General features: G+C 37.4%; 1 protein-coding gene across 2 annotated transcripts in view; it reads left to right on the forward strand.

Annotated features, from left to right (window-relative positions):
* myom2b (myomesin 2b) overlaps positions 1-17,559 on the forward strand; it is a 43,584-nt gene that overhangs the window by 13,398 nt on the left and 12,627 nt on the right. For both annotated transcript variants that reach the window (XM_088933621.1, XM_088933622.1), the window contains 16 exons: positions 1,717-1,805; positions 1,889-1,939; positions 3,677-3,841; positions 5,517-5,678; positions 6,110-6,251; positions 6,640-6,839; positions 7,406-7,459; positions 8,423-8,550; positions 9,510-9,693; positions 11,543-11,717; positions 12,230-12,351; positions 13,832-14,019; positions 15,332-15,458; positions 15,743-15,921; positions 16,090-16,204; positions 17,098-17,254. In XM_088933621.1, the coding sequence (XP_088789747.1) occupies positions 1,717-1,805; positions 1,889-1,939; positions 3,677-3,841; positions 5,517-5,678; positions 6,110-6,251; positions 6,640-6,839; positions 7,406-7,459; positions 8,423-8,550; positions 9,510-9,693; positions 11,543-11,717; positions 12,230-12,351; positions 13,832-14,019; positions 15,332-15,458; positions 15,743-15,921; positions 16,090-16,204; positions 17,098-17,254 (2,238 nt within the window). The remainder of the gene's footprint in view (positions 1-1,716; positions 1,806-1,888; positions 1,940-3,676; positions 3,842-5,516; positions 5,679-6,109; positions 6,252-6,639; positions 6,840-7,405; positions 7,460-8,422; positions 8,551-9,509; positions 9,694-11,542; positions 11,718-12,229; positions 12,352-13,831; positions 14,020-15,331; positions 15,459-15,742; positions 15,922-16,089; positions 16,205-17,097; positions 17,255-17,559) is intronic.

A 17,559-nucleotide genomic window follows, 5' to 3' on the forward strand; every position in this document is an offset into this window, starting at 1 on the left:
TATCAGGGCAGGGCTTATGAAGGGTTTGGTAAGAAGTGATCTTCTCCAATTTAGTACAGAAAATGGCTTCCATTCGACCTTTGCATTCAAGACGCCTCAGCTGTTCATACCAAACTGCTGAGCTGCACGTCATCTGATCCGTCTCCTCCTTAAAGCAGTTTGGAATCTCTTGGCTGTCACTCTGTCAGTGGGTCAGCTGGAAAATCAAGTCTGAAGTTAGGAGCAGCTTTGCCATGCAAGTCCTTGACCTTACCTTTTTTATTTGGCATTTGGAGATTTGACAAACACAAACGCCACAGTCCTGCTGGAGAACACTGAATTTGATGGGAAGCGTTTTTGAGATCCACAGCAAAATCTTGAATTTTAAGTCTGCAGGGCTATGAGGGAGTCAGACATGCCCTAAAATAGTAGGTTTAAGGGGGAAGGTCACATTTCTTCCACACATTCTTGTCTGTGCTCTTCTCACAGCTCTAGATTGCTGCCATTCACACTTGGGTCTCCAGTGCAGAGTAGGTTTATAATGCATGAGAGAGGCTTGCAAGCACAGTGCCCTCACAAGGTCACCATCGTCTTTTTAATTGGCTAGTATGTTTACCTTCATTAATTTGGCAGATGCTTTTATCCAAAGCAACGTACTGTACAATTGCTTCCGTTTGAGATGCAAAGAGTGCATATAACAGTAGTTTAAAACACCAATAAAACCACAGAAAACAGTAAGAGCGGCATTAATTAAGCTCTAGAATGCTGCACAGGGCTAACGAGTCTCAGTGCTGCTTGGCAGACAGGAAGCAGGAAGTAGTAACATAAGAGTGTAGTCAGTAAGTGGGGGTCAGTCAGGGGTCTCTGGGGTCAGGTACATCCTAAAGGCCGGAGTTTCCAGTTTCTTCCGGAAGATAGCGAGTGAGTCCACATCTCTGACTGTTCTGTACAGAAGGTTGTTCCGCTATTGGCAAATAGTGCAGAGAACAGTGATTGCAGCCATTGAGCGGATGAATCAGATCTCAGTGCTCTAGCAGGAACAGCAGGGCAGTAGGCATTATTCAGCCCATGTTTGTTTTAGTTCATTTTAAAATATAACCATGTCCTAGATGAATTCCCAAAATATATGTACAGTATGAAATAATAAGCTCAAACAGTATTTTGGTAAAGTCTTCTAGTGACAGTATTACTGTATCTTCCATACAAATCCCCAAATTCCAGAATTCCACTTCTATATCCAAAACCACTAGTCACCCACCCAAAATATATGGTGTGTGTTTTTGATTATTTCTGGTTTAACAAAGAATCTTCTCTCATAATTCCTGCATTTGTAAATGGAGCTACACCTTTTCATTGGGATATAAGTCACAAAGTTAAAAATCCTTAAATTACAACACTTTATCCTCTTAACTAAGAACAGAGTCTCAAAGGAGGGGAGACCGTCTGGGAAGAAATCTTATATCGAGAACTGAGTCACGAATAACATAACAGTACCGTATAAGAGACAAAATCGGAAATGGGAAATGATTATTGCAATCTTGAGGAGAATCTTCATTCATTTGAGGATTAAATATATAGGACAATTCAGCCTTAAAAGTGGTAACAGCTGACAGGCAGTTCTAGTGTGGTGCAACTTGGCTCCTCTTTCCAGACGAACTGTTCTGTCCCTGTCCTTGTAATACTTTCATTTTCAGGTAATGAATGAGTTACTCTGCATGTGTTTTGCCTTTTGTCCAGGTGTGATATTCATGACACTGCTCAGTACACAGCTGTGGCCACGAACGCCCATGGTCAGGCCACCTCCACGGCAGCAGTGATTGTCAAGAGTAAGTCTTTCCTCCACACGGCCATGTTCAGTGGGCCAGGGACTGCTGTGGATTTGTGCTGATCGATCTCCTCTGTCTCACAGGGTACAGAGGGGAGGAGGAACCTTACCACTCAGTGTTGCTCCCTCTTCAGAGTGAGTACTGTGCAGCTCAGTGGCGGTGTGTCTCTCTCAGGGCTGGTCCTAGATTAGATGACAAGCAGTGAACAGCTGGATCTTTCTCTCATTCAGACCATGATGACGATAACCACTGGGTAGCATTAGGTTAGACACAACACAAGACAGGTTACAAATGAGAGGAGCTAATCTGGCCACTTTAGCCCTTTAAACATGTACAGTAAATGAAGCAAATGACTTGCTTCCTTGCCACTGGAAAGGAAGTGGATCAAAATGACTTGTCAATTTAACGTTGAATGCTCAGCTAACTAGTAATCATAATGATGCCAATTTCTGTTGAGGATGTTTGAAATATTTAGAAATGGTGATGTAAAGTTTTTTTCTTTGATTTTACAATCTATATGCTTAAAATCCTATGTAGGCTTAAATAAATAAAAATGAAAATAATGTATATGTTCTTTGTGAACCCACTGAACACCCCTGTAAACAATCTAGACACAATATCTGGGCCTTAGCTGCAAGTATCAGCTTCCTTGAGCTTCATTAAAATTACTTCAGAAATTCACTTTTCTTCACTTTTATTGTGAAGAATATTAGCACCACTGAGGATGGTACCACAGATATTAAACTTTACTTTTATACGTACCCAGTTGGCTGTTCAAATTACAGTAATATACATTTTTTTAAGCATGAGCCTAATGAGTGGACAATCATTGAAAAAGAAAGGCACCATTGCTTACATTGTAAGAGAGAATCTTGAACATTCAAGGAGGAAATTATTAATAACATTTTAATGATTTAATAACAATTCAGAAAAAATGTTAAAAGGAAAGGAAATCTTCTTAATTAAAACAGATGCTCTATATACAGTAGCAGTGATGTAGATAGCTAATAAAACAGAGGAGTAAACAGAAGAAAAGTAATAAAGTAATAAAAATATTCTAATATTCTATACATATATTTTATTTATTATAAACTTAGTAGATGATTAGAGTTTGATTATCATTTTAAGATGCAATACATAAAGATAAAAAGCAATTAACAAAAATGAATTATGCTGTATTTTACAAGAGCTGCTTGTATACTGATATATTTATAATATAAATCTTCATGGCTATTTATTGCTTTAATTAGGTTTGTTTTCCACACTGTGTGCTTTTGCCACGGATTGGAACCCAGGGGCATTAGTTTAATGACCTTGAGGGTCTCTTGTGTAATACTTGTGTAATCTTGCATAATTGTGTAAAGTAGGCATTTTATCCCAGATTGTACAAGCTTGATTCTATAAAGACTGAAAGGGAAATTTATAACCCAACTTTAGTGGTGTTAAATTATGCAAAGGTTAGGTAATTACGTACCCCATTTGGATTTCTAATGTAATGTCTTCTGTAAGACAGCAGAAAAACAAGCTGGTGTGTGAAACCAAAAGTTCTGTATTTTCCATTGTTGCACTGGTCTGTGCTGGTCACACTGACTGTATTGTACAGTATGTGCTCCTGGTTTTAGTAGTGTAAGCTTACAATTAAATCTAGAAGTGTCCATATGTATAACTATTGAGAAGTGCTCATAACAGGCTTTTTCTTAGATTAATTATTATTAGTGTTGTTGTTATTGTTATAATAATTATTATTATTAAAATGTATTTCAGTAAATACTGGAGCAAGCAATCATTGTCTTTTTTCATGTTCAATCTAATAATGTAAAGTATTTTAAATATAACAAAGAATTTATGTTTTGTTGCTTTAATCTGGGAAGTCCCCATGATGCCTGAGATTGAGTACACTAAGATAGACATCAGCTTCGTGGAAAAGTTTGATGTAACCTTTGGGATTGAAGGAGAAACAATGAGCTTGGTTTGTAAGATGGTCATTGCACCTGACCTGGCCAACCTGCAGCCTGAAGCCCAGTGGTACAGAGATGGTAAGGAATTCCAATAATTGTGCTCATTGAACAGTGTCCCAGCTTTGAATGTATTAAAGTGGTTGTTTGGCCGGAATGAGAGATTGGTGCTCCCCAGAGAAAATTTTTTTATGTCTGGATCGTCTCATTATAAGACCACAATAGGTTCTTCATAAAAATCTATAACACAACCAGAATTAATTAAGCAAAGACTTTGTTCTGTTTTTTGTGTCTGTTGCAGAACTAAATCTGTCAGGTTGAATATGTGCATTGTTTCCTGTACTGCATTTATAAAAAGTGTCACCTTTTCCCTGATGCACTGATTATAAGACAGCAGCCCTGATTTACTTCAGTTAAACTGACTTTTCAGTTTTTCTCAAAGACCCTACAGGACACTCCTTTCCTTGCTGTTCTTAGCCTGCTGGACAGTTATTTTTTGTGATGTTCTCCATTCTTTTTTTATTCCCTTAAATTGCAACAAAAGCTCCTCATTTAAACTAGTCTAAAATTGATCAAGGCCTGTCATTTCCCATGCCTAATTGATTATAAACCACAAGGAAGACAGACAAAGTAATGTGAGTATACGGTACAACAACCTGCTAATTAGACACGTAACCCAATTACCATTTTTAGCAGTTAATCCCATACTGTCAGCATCTGTGTAAGGTAGGGGAAAATCAAAACAATTCCTCACTGTGAAAACACTACATGAACAAAATTGCACTGCAGATCCCTGAAGGGTGAAGCTCAGCAGTGGGAGGCTCTCATTGGTTTCTCTGTGGCTCTGTACACTTTCAAGTGAATCAATCGCATGGCTCTTGCTTTTGTAATGTAGCCCCTGATTAAGAGCTGGTATTTTTTTCACTGTAGCATAAATCTAGCTTTTGTCATGCACTCCAGCAGTACTGGTAAAGAGACTGTTGTACAGCCACAATAAGTGCATTAACAGTTTAGCACATAATCAGCTAATAATACAACATATGACAGGTGCAATTCTCTCAGACCTGCAAAAATTTGTACTAAATAAAAAACATTAATTTTAAACATGAAGAAACAGAAATATAGTAATATAGAAGTAAATTTAAATGTAAATAATGGTAGCCCAGCTATGTAATATTGTATGTGATATGTATAATATGATGATATACAGTAATATATAATCAATAATATTTATATACAGAATAGGAAGTGAAAAAAAAAGTTCCCGTTCTGAAAATGTAGTGTATCACCTAGTCCAGCTACTGTCTTTCAAGTTTTACTTAAGAAAATGTCAGAAGAGTTTTACATCCAGATATCTGCTGACTAGTGTGTGATAATACATTTTAATAAAACAATGTGAGAAAAATGTAGTATGCCTTTTCAGATGCTGTGCCTATGGTGTTGGGCCTTCACAAACAAATTTAATCAACCTAGGATGGGGAACATTATTTTATTTTTGTAGAACTAATGGAATAAACACACAGAGCGAATGATATGTTCTATTTTCAGATGTAAAACAAAAACAAAAGAAAAGCAGATGAAATGCTAATTGAAATTCGCTCTCCGATTGATTTGTAATTCATTAATTTAAATCACCTAAAATGGTGTTTCTGAAATGAAACATTGAGTACTTGGTCTATTGCACACCCCTTGTTACTCATGGCCATGTTCAGATGCACTTACTTCATCTCTAAAGTTGATGGTGTTTGTGTTCCAGATGTCCGTATTAAGGAATCCCAATGGGCTCAAATGGAGTGTGGAGGAGGGTCAGCTAGACTGACTCTGACACACCTTAACAAGGATGATGAAGGTCTCTACACCCTGCGCATGGTGACCAGAGGGGGCACTTCTGAGCACAGGGCATATGTCTTTGTATCAGGTAGAAAACTACATTTTGCTTTTGCAAACTAAGTAAATATACTGTATACTGTATATATTCTTAGCAGTCCATGCTGACTAAACTAATTATTTACATTCATTCATTTATTTATTTCAGAAAGAAACCTTTTGGCTTACCAAAGAAATACTTTGAAATAAGCTAATTGTAATGTTTATAGAAAAGGTGCAAATAAATTATGAAGCTTCTTTGCCTTCTCTTTAAGTATAGATATGTTTCTATGATAATCTTTTCAGCTGATGACCATAAATGCAAAATCTAGACATTCTGAGGTGCTTTTTTTAATCAAGCAGCTTGCATTAATCTATGCGTAAAATGGTTTAAACAAGTTTCCTTAAAAATCCAAGCGTGAAATGCCACTGCAGAACACAACTGGAGCTGCAATGACACTGGCTTGTTATTCTGTGTTACAGATGCTCCCGCTACTGTAGCCGGTGCTCCCGGAGCCCCTATGGACATTACAATCCACGATGCCAACAGAGATTATGTCATCGTGTCCTGGAAACCTCCCAACATTACCAGCGAGAGCCCCGTTATTGGATATTTTGTAGACAGGTTATTTTTTTAGCCATTTTCCTGTCACAAATAACTGAGGGTGTTGAGAAATGGGAACAGAACAAAACATGAAATTCAATAGAAAACAAAACATAGCAGCAAAAAAAGACAAAAAATAAAACCTTCATAAAACAGTTACTTAAATACAGAAGAAAAGTGACTTGGAGCAAAATTAACACTAACATTTGAGGTAGAAGAAGAAGCTTGAACTGAGATACTGTAAATTCTAAAATATATTGTTTGAAAAATGTTTATTCATCTTGCCTACTGCACAGACACAGCTATACAGGTTTTCTGTAATTCCAGGATAATTATTGAATCTTTAACATAATTTAAAATGATTTATTTTTCGATCTTCTTATTTTTTTTCCTTTTTTGTCCATTACAGGTGTGAGGTTGGGACTAATAACTGGGTTCAATGCAATGATTCACCCATTAAGATCTGTATATACCCTGTACATGGTCTGTTTGAGGGACACTCCTATATCTTCCGTGTGCGGGCAGTGAACAAGACAGGGGTCAGTAGGCCCTCCAGGGTGTCTGATGCCATTGCAGCCCTAGACCCTGCTGACCTTGAACGACTACATGGTAAATAGTCATTGATCAAGGTTGTCTTTAAATCTTTATATATCAGATTAATATCTAAGTGGTGTCATGGTGGCACAATGCTCAGCCTTGTTGCCTCTTAATGCTGGGGCTCTGGGTTCAATTCTGGACCTGGGGTGCTGTCTGCGTGGAGTTTGTATGTTCTCCCCGTGTTTATGTGGGTTTCCTCCGGGTGCTCCGGTTCTCTCCCACAGTCCGAAGAACTGCGGGTGGGTTAATTGGCTTCTGGGAAAATTGGCCCTGGTGTGTGTGTGTGCACTGTGATAGACTGACATCCTGTCCAGCATGTGTCCTGTCTTACGCCCATTTCTTGCCTGTGTAGGCTTTGGCTCCCCTGCAACCCTGAATTGGATAATGTGGTTAGAAAATAGATGGGAAAGATGAATATCTACACTATACTACAGTGGACAAACTATTAGAGCCACATATTTACACTCTTCCAGGGAAGCAGTGGTGCATTTGCAATCCTCACTGCTTTATATTTCTTGATTCCTGTTTTGCTCAGTGAGTGTGCATTAAACCTACTGTGTTTTTCTTTGTTTAAACAGTTATTCACCTGGAGAGAGGGAAGCAAATTGTGATCCATCAGGATGACCTGGAAGGTAATGTAAACCACTCTTTTCTACAGATTTGCTAAGTGCACAATTGCACCGAATAGATTATACATCGGGTACATTTGCAACTCCAAACACAATTGTTTGGAGAGTATTTTGAGGTTTGGGATCTGTTACAATTGTGAGATATATTTCTTAATACCTGCATAGAGAAACAAAAACATGCACTTTTTAAGAGGATTATCAACATTTCAACTCTATCATTGTTGGATAACTGATTATACATCTCAATGAAAGTGATGTGGGACCTCATTCTGGAGGCTGAATTGAAAACAACAACAAAATAAATGATTACATTTATGTCTATTTACTCCGTTTCCATAACATACATATTGTGCGTTATTTGCTGTGATGAGCTCCAGCCTATGCTGGTTTAGAATAGTGTAATCCTGAAGACAATCCTTGCGGTGATCACTCATGCAACTGCAGCTCCTGGTTGAATTGCTCATGACTATTTCTTGAATAGCTTGCACAGCAGTAAACATAAATTCCGTTGGAATTGGTTTGAAATCTTTGGGCTTTCTGCCAGCTGTTTCGGATACCATTTTATAACTCATACATATCTTCTGCAGCAAATTTCCTTGCCATTTATGCTGCAGAATAGTAGAATAATTTTTTTTTCTCAATAATTAGCAGTCATTACGGAGGCTATAATTAGGCTTCATCTGAGGGGGTGCTGATTAGTTTTTGATGAGGATCTCATCAGAAGGCTAACTTGCAACCATCTGTGGGGTTTTTTATATTGAAATAAATTAATTTCCTGGAGGTAATTTGTTGCCGGGGCTTCATGGCTTAGCAGATATACAAACCGTTCTCCAGATACGGAACATGTGCAGTGCTTAACCTTCAAACCAAAGAAAAAATATCTAGGAAGTTAAGGTCTTTGTTATTACAATAACTGCTCTGAAGTCGAATGCTGTAATAATATTCTGTGCTTCACTACATGTACAGGTGACGTAAAGATCCCAGGAGTTCCCACCAATGTACATGCTGCAGAGACAAACAGAACATATATTGTGCTCAGCTGGGACCCTCCAGTTCCTCGTGGCCGGGAACCCCTGATGTACTACATTGAGAAGGTGTTACGCAATTATCTTTAACACTCGATTTGCAGGAGCCCCTTCAGTAAAGCACACTCTGCTTCAGGTGCTAGCCGTGTGCAAAGAAAGAATACACACACTCACTTTCAGGGTGTTTTACGGACGTTGTTAGAACTGTGTAATGCCTGTAAAGATACTGTATAGTTTATAATACTATACATAAGTATTATACATAATCTATGGCATCATATCTGATTATATTAAGCTTTATCTGATTATCATAGCACTTACAGTCATGAAATACAAAGCTAAGGCAATATTTCAAGCTGTTCCTACTTGGAACAAATAAAAGGCTGAAATATAGAAAATACTGTTACACTAATCTTTCACTGCTGAGCCTGTCTATGGCTTAGATCCCTTTGCAAATTATTGCTGTGAGATATACTATAAAGATATGATACAATTGGAAGTTATTTGTTTTTGTTGCCTGTTCTAGAAACGATTTTCATGTTTCCTCAGTGGATTGTATCTAATATATGAAATACTGGTTGAAGATGGGTGGTTTTTAAATACACCAATGTGCTTTCTAACTCACTTTCATTTATTTCAAATGCTAGTTTTCCCTTTTTCATTTTCCCTCCTAATCTATTTCCTCCTACTGCAAAACTCAGTCCAGATTTTGTTTAAGCACACTTACTGCAGAGGGAGCTCCCTCTGATCACACAATTTGTCTAGACCTTGTGTACAGTCAAAAAGCTCACACAGCCGATGTTACCGAGCTTTTCAATGGAATAGCTTGGAGATAAAATCTGCAGTAAGGGTATGAAGAGGCTCACCTACCCCGATACTTGTATGTCACACAAATGTATCTTCTTAAAAACCCCAGTCAGCTTGACACAGACCTTACACAGAGAATTTCTGGTGGTCATTGAGTAATGGGTTAGTTTTATGTCCTTTGGACTTTTTGTTTTTGAAAACATGCCTGTGTTTTTCTCCAGTGCATGGTTGATGGGGGAAACTGGCAGCGGGTGAACACCCAGATCCCCGTGAGATCTCCACGGTACGCTGTGTTTGACCTGGCTGAAGGAAAGCGGTATCTCTTCCGCGTGCTCTCGGCCAACAAGCACGGTACCAGTGAGCCCTCAGAGCCCACTCCACCCATTCAAACGGAGGAGCTGCACAGTGAGTCCTTTGTTTCTCATGTTGCTGAGTGTTTTTAGCGATGCTTTTCAATGTTTAGGACAACTAAGGCACCTGCTTAATAATCTGGCTCACCTACGAGTTGGAAATGATAAAGGCAGAGCTTGATGTCTGGGGTGACAGGCTGACATTGTCATCGACACTGCTGCCTCACAGCTCCAGTGACCAGCCTTCAGCTCCTTTCTGTGTGGAGCTTGCATGATCCCTTGTGTGTGCAGGGGCTTAGATTGGGTGTACCAGTGTGCCCCCATCCCATTGTTTGAGTTATCTAGGCCTAAGGAAGATGTAATGCAAATTGTTATGAACTGGCTTGTTTTAACATTTTAAACATAAACAACATTATGTCTGACTATTTTCTTTAGGTGAAAGATGGAGAAACCACACTCAAGCACTCAGTGGCAAATTAACATAAAGGGCCCCTGAGACTGCATTCAAATAACATGAATTTCACTGACAGCAAAATATTCCCTTTTAATGAAAGATGTGAGCGCCATACAAGTTACATTCTCCATGGTAACTTATCATCACTCACTTAGCATAACATTAATGCCAATGTCAAGTTTATCTAGCATCATCTGTGATACAATTGTTCAGGCATCACAGTTTGAAATACCACTGTAAACATCACATTTCTATGATTGTAATATTGAAACCATTGAATATACCGTACACACACTGCTACACTGAGGGATTTTCCAATGTTTTAAAACCTTATACATCCATACATCGTGTGTTTCTGGATTTAATACTTTGGAAATGAGATAAACGATGTCAAATGATTAGAACTTTCTCCATATTTGGGCACTTCTAGCTTCTGTGTGGACACAAGGGGTCAAAGATTAATGGTCTTAGAGAACAAAACTTCTTTCTTACTCTGGCAGGACTGTATGTTTATACTGTACGTATTAATAGTTTTCCTGTGTACTGTGTTCAACACCTGTCACAATCACTGAAAAATATGATCTGAAAACAGATACATTTTTAGAAAGGTACGTTCATCAACTCCTCTCTGGGAAATAATCTTGAAAACTAAGCCAAACCTTATCTAACTCAATATGTGCATCGAAGACAGCTCACATTTGACGTGTAAATGGATTGAGGCCCTTGTTTATTTATGAAAAAATAGTACACAGTTATGTTTCTGTTCCCCTGTCTGTTAATGCAACAGGACAGTGGTTCCCAGCCCTGGTCCTGGGGGACCATTGTGTTTGCTGGTTTTTGTTCCAAAAGAACATTTAATCACCAGCACTCACTTAAGACTATGAAGCTTGCTTGTTTAGAATTGTTGTTGACTTGTTTCTGCACTCAATCCTTGGTTTGAAAAATCCCCAACTTCACGCATATTCATGCAATAACTTCAGCATTGTGCAATCTCTCTTTATCATGTTTACTAACAGCGAACAGGCACAACTGGGAATGAACATGCATCACAAGGAGTATACCTCTTCCATCAGCAGATCTCTGTCTGTCTATATTTCAGCTTATTCTCCAAATGAGGGGTGGGTTCTGAAACTTAGAAACTGATATCCTTTGCAAATTTCATTCAGTTTAATAGGAGCTGAAAGCAAATTTCAAAATGTCACAAATAGAAATCGAAAATCACTGAGCTGTGATTAAAGGATTGGCTGTAGACAGGCGTCCCCCAGATACAGGCTATGAACCAATTTCACAGGATAATGAAAATTTTGAATATTTTGAATTTTGAACCACACACTATTTTTCATGCAGTCCTTTTAATTTTTATTGCATTTAATGGTTCTAGATGTTATGTTCATGCTTTTTCATCACATGCACATATCAGAGTCTCAGGTCACATTTCTTTCTCCTGCAGGTGTTCCTTCTGCTCCTGGCCGTATACTGGCTACGAGAAACACAAAAACGTCTGTGGTTGTGCAGTGGGACCCTCCTAAACAAGCAGCTGGCCTGATTGGCTACTACATTGACTCCAGCTTAGTAGGCTCAAAGCGGTGGGCTCCATGCAACCACAAACCATATAAACACACCAGGTATTGTAACAGCTTCAGAAGCTTATCAGTATCAATGCTTTATGAAATATAGCCTTTCCAAAGAGCAAAACAAGGCTTCTCAACAAAAGAATGCAACTACAAAAGCACATAGATATACTGTAGATATGAATGTGAAACAAACAAACAAACAAACAACATATTACAGAATATTTATGCACTGTTTAATAATGAAAATATTCAGGAACATAGAATTTATTATTCCTGAAAAATTAAGTGTGTTCAACTTTCATTAAGCTTTACCTTGAGGTAATGTTTTATGCCTTTCGTACATTTTTTACATACAAAGAGTGTGATGATTTCCATCAGTATAATGACACACAAAATCCTACAAATTCTTTTCTTTCCATGACTCAAGGCAAAAAATATGACCACACTATTTTGGATATACAGCCAACTTTGGGGAAAAAATGTTTTAAAAAAGAATCTATTTACCATACCATTTGTACTAGAAAACAAATATTGGACATTAAGTGTTTTAATTCTTTGCTTAGGTTTGTGGTTCATGGTTTGACAACTGGACAGAGCTACATTTTCCGTGTGAAAGCTGTCAATGAATTGGGATTCAGTGAAGACTCCCAGGAGTCTTCTGCCATCTCTGTCCAAGCTGCACTCAGTAAGTGTCTGAATCTCAGGTACCTGTATGGAACAGAGATATGTACACAGCATTAGAGAGGCTGATTTGCTTCAGGGTAATCCAATATTAAAGATATGTGAGTAGCTGACATTGACTCAACTGGTTACATTAAACCTAAGACTTAACAGTCAATTTTGCCATTTCTTTCCATCAATACTTTACATTTTCCGCCAATGGTCTTTTTCAATTACGGATTTAGACTCGTATCACCTCATATGGTTCATGGGTCAAATTGTCATATTAAAAAGGATTTTTTTATTCAAAATACTATTGGTGTAAGCTGAATTGCCTTTTGTAACTAAATTAGTAAAAGGAAATACATATACAGTATATTGTACTGAACACTGAAGCTCACAAAATTGTGAAATTTGTTTTCTTGGTTAACCCAAGAGTAAAATCACTATGAGTATTAGAAACACCTGAAATTCTGTTATTGCTTTTACAAGATATAGCATAACAGTGAAGAATATGACATTTAAAGTAAAAAAAATTGAATTTTTTTGCCAGGATATATACAGTACTGTAGAAAGATTGTTTTGATTACTTCATCAAGGAGAAGAAGTGCCATATGGTGTGTACAAAACAGGACACATGTTAGTAATATAATTTGTTAAGCACCATCATTTGTAACGTCATTTACTCAATGCAAAGTTTTTCTCATTGAAACTCACAACACAGTAATTAATATCACAGTGTGTCTTGAATGAAACTATATTAAAAATGTATCCCTCTTAAGATTCTTTTTATTTAACCAATATTTTGAGGGTTTCACTCAATGTTCGCTTTCAGGATGCTGCTTCTAAATTCCATTGTCAGAAGTTCCCATTGCTCTTTGTGGATTTTCTGTACAGTGCTTGGACAGTGACACTGTTTTTGTTGTTTTGGCTCTGTGCTCCAGCACATTGGATTTGAAATGGAACAATGACTATGAGGTTAAATTACAGAATGTCAGCTTTAATTCAAGGGCATTTGCGTCTATATTGGGTGAACCATATAGGAATCACAGCCCTTTTTATACATAGTCCTCCCATATAAAAAGTGCTGTGTCACGGTGCTAATACTTACGGACTGCACTGTATGTCCTAAAGTTCTGCACACTTATGGGTAGCCCCATTTTTCAAGATGGATCTGACATCTCTCTGCATTTTCTCAAGTGCAAAGGCTAAGGTTTGGTCCACCTGCCATGTTCCAAATAAATGGCTTTCTTAGGGATAGTGTCAGTTACCTTGTAGTCACCTTTCCCTTGAAAAACAATTTAAGCATCAGCACAACTGTAACATCTGGTTCTCTCTATTGAACATAGGGACAATTATAAGACAGTGGATATTAATGGAAATACAATAAATGTGGTCTTGATTATTTTAAGACTGACAGACAGATTTGGGGCAGTCGATTTGATTTGATGTATTTGTATTCATATATATAAATGTTCACTTGAGGCCTTTCGACTTCATCACAGCCAGCCCTTCACCACCCTATGGCATTACTCTCCTGTACTGCGATGGACACTCAATGACTCTGGGATGGAAACACCCAAAATATTCTGGGGGCGCCAAAGTCACCGACTACTACATCGACCAGCGTGAGGTGTCGCACCTGCACTGGAGGGAGACCAATGTAGCTCCTATCAAAGAACGGATTTACAAGGTACAAGACGCAAAGTCATTTCACGTCTTTGCCTTATTGATCATATTGCTTTTTAGTGTGATTGATTTTTGTATTTGTACTTCATTCATTTTTAAATGTACATAGATTACAGACAATATACCATATATACATAATAATTAACTAATAAATAATAGTACTATAGGTACACTTATAATTGCATGATTATAATGCATTGGCAACATTAGTACAGGACCCTGGAGGAAATGGTGCTTTTGAATGTTGTCATTTAATAGAATTTTGGGAAGAGGTTTAAATTCTAATCTTTCCCCTCCTCTCTCGTATAAATGCTCTCTGGCTGCCTACAACTCTGGACACAACTTTTCTAGATTCCCTGCCTCCACCCCAACTGCACCCTTGCAACTACTTCCCTGGTTCATTTCTCATAAGCGTGGAGAGTTGTGACAGCTCTGATTATTTTCTCAATCTGACGAGTCAATGCCAAATTATCAAGGACAGTAGGGTCTCGACGTCTGCGAATTTGCTTATTCGCGATTCGGTCTGGTCGACGGGGTCTTGTGTGGAAAAAGAGCAGAGCAGGATGAAAGTGAACTGAAGGTAGTGAAATTAGTAGCACAACAGACTGGGATCATGAGACGAATCCAGTTCGTTAGTGACCCTCGCCTTGCCGCCTGCCCAAGTACCCATTACCCAGCACCCTGATCTCAATGTGGTCTTGTGTTTATACTGTAACGAACGCTCTTAACAGGCAATCAGCAATCAGCTCTCACCTGTTTCATTACAGTGTATACAGTGTATAATAATCACAGAGGCAGAGAAAGAAAAAACAGGAAGGACACAGAGGAGGAATTCATGTTTAATATATAAAGAAGGTTTACTTATGTCTTTTAACTATACGTACTATACAGTATCCTGTTGCATATTATGCAATGGCATATGGATGAGGTTGATTATATCTGAATTTGTCTATTCTCTGTACCAAACCTTCACGAATGTCAAGAAACGACTTTATATTCATTGGCTCATTTCACTGTTATTAGAATTTGACCAATCAACTTAAATGCAAGTAGAAAATTGTAATGAGCTTGTTATGTAGTTACTCTTCCATTAATAGAACTAGAAATGCTCATGATATCTGCAGCTGTTATGGCAGTTCATCTTCCTGTAGAACATGAGGGACTTGAGGAAAGAGAGTTGTTAATAATACACCTAAAACAAGTGACTTAGAATTAACTGTTGAAAGGAAGAGGTGTATACGAATTTACCCTGAAAGAAATAGTAGTATTGTGTTTTTATAGGTTAAACAGGTATGGCTTTTCTCTTCTCATTATAGGTTGAAAATCTGCAAGAAAGCAAAATTTACGAGTTTAAAATCCAAGCTTCTAACCTGGCTGGAGTCGGGCTGCCTTCAGACACCAGTGATCCCTTCAAATGTGAAGCCTGGACTATGCCAGAGCCAGGTGCTGTATTAGACATTGCTGGTTAGCGGGTGTTAGGAACATTTTCTGTAAAGTAATATTTAGATGTAAAGTTTGCAGAAAGCATGATGAAGTAAAATAAATTATTTTTATTTTTACAAATGTCAGTCAACATGGGTTCAACACCCTTTGCTGCATTCATACCTTCTAAACAGTGTGTCATGTATGGATATTGAAGATTGCAATGCAAAACACAAACACATTGTGTGTGTGGTGATTTTAGCTTCAAAAGAGCACATGTTTTTTTACATGCTTTTCTTCATCAGGACCTTCCTATGATCTGTCATTCTGTGAGATCAGAAATACCTCTCTGGTTATTCTGTGGAAGGCCCCATTGTATGCTGGGAAAAGTCCAGTGACTGGATACTATGTGGAAATGAGCACAGTGGGGTCAGAGGTGTGGACTACAGTGAATGAAAAAGCCATTTCCCATTGCTACCTGAAGGTAAAGAAACCAGGACAAATACTTTACCCTTCCAATTCACGTCTTTATATAATAAACTACGTTTAGTTAACGCCTTAAGCTTACTATGTACAATAGCTAACATGTAAATGATGGGACTATTTTAAAGGTTTCCAAAATTGCAGCGGAGTACCTTCTTTTGTCTTAAAGGTTACAAATCTGGAAGAAGCCAGCTCCTATATGTTCAGGGTACGTGCTGTGAATGCAGCTGGCATGGGGAAGCCATCAGATGTCTCTGAGCCAGTGTTTGTTCAAGCAAGACCAGGTATATGAAGATAAACTAGCCCTAGGAATACAGGTTGCATTTTCACATAAATTTAGGAAACACACAGAAATAATTGTTTGCTACTGATACAAAATTTCACATTGTCTCATTTTTTTTCCGTTCAATTTCATTTCACAAACAATATTTCTAAGAAGAGTGAGAAGCCCATTTAATTCCGAATGAGATTTTCCAAGTCATTTTTATATAGTTAGACATTCTTCTGTTTTAGATCCATTTCAGCAACTTAGTTTTCTTTAAAAACATAAATTCAGTCAAAAAACATTAAAGTCGATGTTGTACCGCATATGCTAATGTTGTTTTGCCCTTTTTTATTACTTTTTATTTTCCCTAGAGCAATTTTACATTTCTCTCTAACTGCATTGGAGGTTCTCAAAGAGATGTTTCACAATGAAACTATTAGCGATACATCCAACCAAAATACAAATTTTGAATTAAGTGAAGTGTTCCTGATCAAGAGCATAATAACTAATACATTTTACAAACTCTTTGCTGAACATAAATCACTAGTGTTCACTGTTAAATAATATCAATACAGATGTCATTTTGATAAATTGCACTACAAATCTTGTGCAGCTTGTGAGGAGACTGCATCCAAACAACTTCCTTATAGGTTTGTAACAAAATAAAATGGTGTTCTTGAGAATGACATCTGACATACATTTCAGATTACTAAACCTCTTGGTAAAGAAGAAAACTTCAGTTACACCAGGTGCAGGGCTGTTCAATCATAGCTGTTCAATACATAGTGTTCAGGTTAAACACAACTGCTTTAAAGCTCGTGATTCACGGGCTTTGTATAAATTAATGTTGTTCCAGTGAAAAATATTACGATTATCTAAATTCTAATTAATTACGCTTATCATGAATTGTAGATACAAAGGAGGTTTCTTCTGGAGTAGATGAAGAAGGGAACATTTACCTGAAATTTGAGTGCAATGAAATGACAGACATTTCTCAGTTTATCTGGTCTAAATCATATGAAGAAATTGTTGACTTTTCAAGAGTCTCCATTGAAACTGAAGCAAATGTGTAAGTAAAACAGATTTTTTGTTTTATGTGTAATACTTTGTTTAGGGTAAGAATTAAGTAAACGTTCTTACTATGATGGTGAGCTCAAAAGCAACTCAAAATTTCAAAACTGAATAAAATGAAATTGGAGTAAAGTTTGTGATCATACGAGCTTGAAGCATCATACAGGATTTAATTTAATCTTTGTCATTTCAAGAGTGCGGGGTCTATTTATAAATTGTTTCTATTTATTTTTAATATTATCACAACCTATTTTTGTAAAGAAATGGGATTTATTTATTTTCTTTCCAGATGAAACAATTTTC

Source organism: Atractosteus spatula, chromosome 15 (genome assembly GCF_055471065.1).
Source record: "Atractosteus spatula isolate fAtrSpa1 chromosome 15, fAtrSpa1.hap1, whole genome shotgun sequence".
Lineage (NCBI taxonomy): Eukaryota > Metazoa > Chordata > Actinopteri > Semionotiformes > Lepisosteidae > Atractosteus > Atractosteus spatula.